The sequence below is a fragment of the Nematostella vectensis genome, chromosome 15, assembly GCF_932526225.1.
Source record: "Nematostella vectensis chromosome 15, jaNemVect1.1, whole genome shotgun sequence".
Lineage (NCBI taxonomy): Eukaryota > Metazoa > Cnidaria > Anthozoa > Actiniaria > Edwardsiidae > Nematostella > Nematostella vectensis.
The window spans coordinates 6,185,910-6,193,449 of record NC_064048.1 but is presented as its reverse complement, the minus strand read 5'-3'; the positions used below and the strand labels follow the sequence as shown (position 1 = coordinate 6,193,449).

Here is a 7,540-nt window from a genome sequence, read left to right as displayed (position 1 = left end):
GGCACTTAAATATAAAATACCGTCCGTGTTACATTAGACAGCAGTATGAGCACTTTCTTTCATGGGGAGGTAGATATGGTCTTGTGTGTAGTATCGTCCTTCCCCCCTAAGCCAATCCTCGGTACGCGCTTAGTTTCCTCGGACGTGTCCGATGGCCCCCTAATGGTCCCCCGAAATTTCGATGTGCTCGCAGTTTTCGGCTAATGCTCGCATGCTGGCGAAATTTTTTCCGCCTAAAAATGCTCGCATAAAAAACGGGGTGCTCGCAAGCTCGCAAGTGCTCCGTCGCCTAAGACCATTTGGGGGCCCTTGTCCAAGCACGTAAAGATTAATAATCCACCCCAGTATCGTTTAGCCAAGAGTTATTGACTTCGAATTATGATGAAGTCCAGTATAAAATTACGCAACTGAAATTACATCCTTTCAATACTGAAACTTTTCAACAGGTTGAAGTATAAAGTATAGCATCCTATGAGTGCACGTTTCTTTTCTTTTCGTTAAAGGCGACAAGAGAATACATTAATTATTATTTTTTTCTTATTTGATTTTATATCATGTTTGCACTGGCTAGCCGCTTTTTTTAACGGGCTCAGTGCTTGCAATGTGGTGTGTTTTTGTAACAAAAAGTCAACAGTTAGCAAAGGGCTGAAAACTGATCATTGAGTGATACGGTACAACACAAAACATGGAGATCCACTGAAGCGTTTGAATGTTTAATGATCACCAATTCATTGCTCACTGGCTTACTTTTCTTCAAAAATTGCAGCACTTCAGGGGGAAGTGATGAGACAAAAGTTAAGTGTTTATATTTTACTTCCGTGCCGTGTGGTGATAGCTTGGCCGCAGGGGGAAGTCGTGGCAGTTGAAATCCTCTTACTTGGAAAACTTTGTTTCTATAAGATCAAATCGATCAACCGTTTCACAAGACAAACAAATCTTCATGTGACCGCTTTTGGAAATTCTAGACTGTGAATTAAAAGGAATAACGCAAAACAAAATTGATAAAAAAATGATAAGATATACTTTGAGTGGTTTCCCTGAATATATATCTAACGATAAAAAAATGAAAATAAAATAAATGGACGCGTTTCGACCTACTTTCGTGGCCCCAAAGGCCAAAACCACGTCGCCATGTTGGTGGTAAAAAATTGATCAGATCCGCTGACCGTAGCGACCTGTCATAGCTTTGGAATGTGGCTCCATGAAATAAGATTTCAAGATCAGTTCTGAACACGAAAAACAACATCTTCTATAGCCTTCGCTTGGTAAGTCCAACCAACTTGATTTTTTTTAGCAATTTTAAATATCTTATTATCTTAACGTTGCGTTTTTAAGTCATACCTTTTTCACAATCGTTTGAAGGCTACTTTGGGTGGATACGTGGTTTCATCGCAAAGGTTTGACATTGTGACCGCGCAACGACCTAATCGCTCTTGTCGCTGTAATATTAAGACTGTTGAAATTAATTTGGACATTGCAATTTTCAAATTATTTTATTCAATCAGATAAAAAATGTCTATTTTAAAAAAAGAAAAAAAAAACGACAAATGCACTTTATTCGCCAAACAGTTTAGCCAACGATCAAATAAATGTCATATATGCAATATAAAAAGAAGAAAAATGTTCGTTAAAGATCTAATGTAAAACCATGATTTAGTATGTATATGTTATCTTATATTTTCTCTAATTGACTAGATTCTTTAAAAAATACAAATTCGATTTGTTTATATTAGATACCACTGCTAGTACAGTAGTCGAAGTCAATGTTGTTCAACTTTCTCCTCAATGTTTGATTATGGTTTGTTTTCTATTTCTAGTAAAGATGAAAGGGCTAATTTATGTACTAGGGTTGTGCCTCACAGGTAAGATATTGTCACTATGAATTCTGCTCACTCCCATATAACGAGGGGTCAAGAATTATTTGTGTAAAATGTAATGCATAAATATTCTTTGGGAAATTTCTATTTACTAGGTAAATTTCTATTGACTCAAGGGCCTTAAAGACGAGATAAAAGTGCGAGATTACGGAAAGAAAACAACAAAGAAAAAACACAGCCTGCAAGCCGTCCCTCCAGAGGGCTTATTCGAAAATTACTATCTTTTTACGAGCGCGTGTAATTTAACGCGAAGGGGACTAAAGCGTAGAAGGAAGATGAAGGAGCGTCACGTTACTTCTTTGCTTCCTTCTCCGCTTTCTTCTCCTGATTACACGGGCAGAGTAAGCATCGAACATCTCCGCTTACTTCTACGCCTTTGCACGTGTGAACAGAACTTAACAGACCAAAATGAACGCGCGCTGATTTTGAAGCGTTATTCTTGTTGAGATTTGAGATCTCGAACGCCTTACTTGTTGTGAGCACCAGTAAACCTGTTCAAGGTTGCACTCACAGCAAAGAGGATCTCACTCGTAAAATAAAGTGGTAACGACAACAATTCTATTCTATCTTGCCTATATAGCTTAGATAGCACGCAGGGCACTCTCTACATCAGCATAATTATAATCTTTGGACAAAATCATTGCATCGACTTGGCGAACTTTACTGAAAACTGCTGGTTGTGCGCGCGTTTCCCAAAATATGAATTCGAATATTTAAATAAAGCCACCGATGAAATAAATCCAATAACTCCAAACAATGAAATACTATAAAAGAACGCAGATAGTCTGAAGTTTTAACGTTGCATCACTCGCGAACCTTTGGATCAGTGACATTTACTGGTGCCTGTTTTGATATGACATACAAAGCTCACTCAGTTGGAAATGATGCGTGTAATCTCGTGCTAAATCAAACTTCAGATTTTCTTGTATTTTTGTACGAACCCCCATTACTTAGAAGTGAAAGGGCGATTATATTTTATGTCATCGTATATAGTTTTACTGGTAGACGCATGTTGATGAAACGCTACAAATCCTCAACCTGCAATTCCCTGCTTAAAATTGAAACAAACGGGATTGGCTCAATAAATAGTCACGTGGTTTTGCAGTGGTTTATCGATCTTATAAATAAAAGGCAGGAGTTGTGACAGAAAATGAGCCCTAAGTACAGTAATACCACACCACCTTTTTTGAAAGTATATCATGATTTCAGAATTGTGAAAATAGATAAAATTGCTTACTTTGCCTTCTTTAAAATTAAAGTTCAAGAGTCACGGTATGCATCCGAATAGGGGACATACGCAAGTGACCTTTCTAGGTGACAAATTCAAAACAAAAAAATCACAGAAATGACTGCGTTCGTCATACCTCAGAGGAAGATGAAAATATAAAATCTTTAAATGTAACCCTTACTGAAAAAAAGTCTGGCTTTTAGCGCAAGTTGTTTAAGATGCCTTTGTTTTGAAGCTTTTTGCCGCTAAAAGCCTGAGCGCTAGTTTGCCACTCAAGTCTCGTGATCTTTTAGCGCAAGTCCTCTATTCGTGCGATACAAGCATTGAATTGTATTCCTAACTTTTGTCATCATTTTCACACAGTTTCTTGATTTAAGCAATTTTTTTGGTTTCCTTTTTTTTTAAGTTTAAGTCTATGTATAGTGCCCTGAACTAAACATTGTCGCGCGGTTTGCCCGAGTCTTTGTTTATTAACTTATTAACATCAACGTTATGTCACTTCTCAGCTCAAGCTCTGCCAGGAGTTCCCACAGCCGTTGCAGATGCAAGTGATAAAGGCCTTCCTCCAGACAGTAAGTGGACAGTTTACCCTGAGAACACAATGCTCTTAAACGAGTGTATTTGTATTCAAATAATCATCAAAACAATACACCAAAAACTGGAATTCGACTAAAGTCTGCCCTGAAGAAGTCTTATCAAAGACGAAAATTTGGCAGAGTCGAAATCCAGTTTTTTGGTACGAGATCACGAGAGTTTGGGTCTTTTTGATTCTATTCAAATAATCATCAATATGCCTTTAAAAGCAGAACTGAGCAGGATTCGTTACCAGGTTCGCTTTAGCCACCTTCACAGGTGCCCCGTTTTCAGCTCTGTCGAGTTCTCTAATATTTGAGCTTCCTGTGGCTCACTTAAGTGACAAAAAAAGGGATTATCGACCTTCCTTAAAACTTTCTTTTTTATGCTCGCTCGGCCAATTCCTTATTAGAACACACCATATTTGGCAGTTCGCTTCAATCGCAATCTTGTCGCTTCTTTAACCTACCTTAGAACAATGCATGTCGAGAGATTCAACGTGAACTTGCAGGAATACGTATGACCATCATTTTGAAAACTCGACCCAGACCCTAACGGTTTAGATAGTCATATGTTTCCCTCGCAGCTTCCATACATGCTTTTTTCAATTTAGAAAAACGACAGCCATTGCTTGCTACTGAAAACATGAAAGTTTAAACCGGATTTAATTTGTAGAGAGACTGGTATGCAAGCTCGACTTCACAAGTACAAAAGGCACCGTTGTCGAGGACTCTTCTGGATATGCCAACAATGGATATCTTGTTGGGGGTTCTATTCTCGTTCACTTTAATGAGGGCAAATGTGGCAATGCTGCCTATACGTACTGTGGGGATATCTTATTCCACGGCGATACCTTCCAGGTGAGTGGTCAGGTTATCGAGGTCGATTACATACCATATTTGCGAGCCCGCTTCAATCATTTCTTTATTTTTTTCTTTAGACCTAGAACAGTTTGAGCTGAGATTTTTTACGTAAACTTGCAGAAAGTTTTCACTACGATTTTCCAAACCAAAATTTTGAAAACTCGGCTCAGACCCTCACGTTTTAGATCATCACAGGTTTCCCGAGCGCTAGCCCTAGGCTCTTTTAGACCATCATAAAAACGCGTCAGTCATTGATTGATATGTCTCAATATTAGCAATTTCTATTATAAGAACAAGGCGCTATAAATTAACAAATTATTATTATTATTGTATCGTAGCATCCGTTGCTTAGGTGTATTTCTGTTGCTAGGGCAAGCCCTATGTAGCCGCCACCATCGCTGCGTGGGTGAAACTGAAGGAGGTGGAGGGGAGCCACTCCATCTTTGACACGATTGGTATCAGTCACCAGTGCGGGCAGTTCCACTTTGAGGTGAACAATGGCGCCGTCAGGTGGTTTCACCGGAACGAGACTCAGCAGACGATCTTCTCGTGTAACGCAGAGGGAGAGCAGGTCAAGGCCGGTAAGGACTGGTACTAGCATTCCCATATAAGGAGTTAACACTATGGCATTCCATATAAGGGGTTTCCTTTATGGAATTGCTATATAAGGGGTTAGCATTATGATATTACCATAAAGGGGGCTACCGTTAGTGTATTAACATTTTTAACACTTTTGTATTAATTTTTATTGCCTGTTTAACTTAACAGGTACCTTATTATCATTGTAATCAAACTAACGGTGTATGTTAAACCGTTTAATATTAAGGATTTATAGTAAAAGGTACAATTTACTTCCTGATTACTTGGATTTCTAGTGTTCTTAAAAACCACCTTGAAAAATCAATAATCGAACACTACAATATGACTTTCTTAAACCAAAATAATCGATTTATTCCATCGGTAAGCACTCAATGGCAGTGGTAGAAAAAGTTGACTGACAGAATCAGGTTGTAAGAAGTTTCTTAAAAGCTCGAAGTAAAACGTAAAGTAAAAGCATTTCCAAACTCTTACAATCTCCCTTTTCAGATAAGTGGACCCACATCGCTGGTACATACGACTCCGCTACTGGCAAAGCCAAGGTCTACATCAACGGACTTCTCAGAAACATGACCACTGGCTCTGGACTCCTGTCACGTGACTGGCTTACGCGCGCAGGTATAGGCGACCATAAGGCAAACAGACCTCTGAAGGGATTCGTCGATGACTTCAGAATTTACAACTACGCACTCAACAAAGCCGAGATCTTTCAGCTCGCTCAGGAATGCGGTCTCCTGTCTGCAGGTAAAAGAAAACTTAAATATTACGAAAGTAAATAAACTCAGCATGCTAAGAATTTTCGTTACTGCTGGAGTGCGGAATTACGAGAGCGCAGATTCAACTTGGTCGATTCGAAGGCAAAGGAAAGCCGTCTCAAGCAGCATAGATACGACTCATATCTTACCACGGATAGTTTTAGCCTGCTTGCAGGCGTATAGCCAGGTTTTTTTCGCTATGCGCCAAGTCGTGGCCGCCATCTTGTTCGGTTCATTCCCTCTCCACGCGCGCGGACACATCAAAACAAGATGGCGAAGTGACTAGGTGAATAGCGAAAAACACCTGGTAAACGTTTACACAAGCAGGGTCGGGTAGATTTAGTTCCTCTATAATTTGCCAACACTTTCCGTTTACCTCGTATTACCACCGCATTTCATTTACCCTTTATTATTGCTAGCCCCGGCGGCCAAGAAGAAGACATTTGACATCACGGAACCTTTGAGTGACAGCGACGCTGCTCCTTCCAAGGCCGCCATCGCATCAAGCGACGACTTCCTCCCCATAAAGAAAGAGCCACGACGCAACGTTCAGAACCAGGACACCATTGAGGAAGCCGTCCTCAAGCGCTCACAAGTCTAAGACTCCCCTCAATTATACGTCGCCTGAAGATCTCTGATGTTGTCATGGTGATGGACGTTCATGATGATGTGGCATCGTAGCAATGACCTTTGATTCTGTAATGAACAGTAATCACGATGGCATTTATCATTGTGATGAACGTCAATCAGGATAATGTCAATCATCCTGATTGACGTCTATCATTATGATGACACCGATGTTGATTGACATTTATGATGATGATACCCATGAAGCCTTGATCATCGTGACAGTCATGTGGTTGTGGGTTTTGGTTATGATGATGTTGCCTATGATAGGATCATTTGTGGTGGTGTCAACCACTATATAAGCAACATTATTGTCATTTTGACTTGTTCTGTTGTGTCATGTTATGACTTACCCAGTCGTCTCGAACCTGACGCTGAATTCAACTTTCCAGATTAACCTTGTCGAATAGCTCTCTATTGCTGATGTACATATACGATATATTTATTGATAAATACAAGGGAATTCGGTTAGAAAAGGATCAGGAGATTGAGATACTTCAAAGACTTAGGGGAAGGATAGATATCAAATTGAATACTTTTTGGCAGCATTTACAAATACTTTACTTTGTGAAAATACGAAACCGTTGTTATGTAGTTTGTAAACGTGGCCAAGGAATTAATAGGAAACAAATTCACACATAACTGTTGACAAAAAAGAGAACGTCGTCACAATAGTATATTGATCATAGTACGTGCAAAAAAGAAATAAGAGGAATAAAAGGAAAATAGCGATGTTCAAAGGGTATAAAGGTCCATTGTTTGTATGGAGAAAAATGTAATAAACTTGGGTGTATATTTAAAAATGATTTGTGTGAGGTGATATGTGAGTTTGCCCGCTTTCACTCCGATTTATCTTCTCATACCCTTAACCTGGTTTTTCATTAGGGAAAAGGCGGAGGCAGAGAATGAAGCCGAGACAGGGGGGGGGGGGGGGGGTTGGGATACTCCCAATAAAAGATGTGAGTGTAGGGAGGTGATTATCCTATCTTTCAGGGTATAAAATTATACCATCTGCTATCT

The 7,540-nt window shown here is 39.5% G+C and overlaps 1 protein-coding gene across 2 annotated transcripts; it reads left to right on the top strand.

The window, feature by feature from the left end:
- Positions 1-1,153: 1,153 nt before the first annotated feature.
- Positions 1,154-7,323, top strand: LOC5511392. Of its 2 annotated transcripts, none has more exons than XM_001631758.3 (7): positions 1,154-1,265; positions 1,818-1,862; positions 3,612-3,677; positions 4,354-4,538; positions 4,912-5,122; positions 5,628-5,882; positions 6,313-7,323. In XM_001631758.3, the coding sequence occupies exons 2-7, from the start codon at positions 1,823-1,825 to the stop codon at positions 6,492-6,494; spliced, it is 939 nt and encodes a 312-aa protein (XP_001631808.1). In that variant the 5' UTR covers positions 1,154-1,265; positions 1,818-1,822; the 3' UTR covers positions 6,495-7,323. The 2 variants fall into 2 exon arrangements, with proteins under 2 accessions (XP_001631808.1, XP_048578609.1); XM_048722652.1 differs by lacking the exon at positions 1,154-1,265 and adding an exon at positions 1,329-1,397.
- The last annotated feature ends 217 nt before the right edge of the window (positions 7,324-7,540 follow it).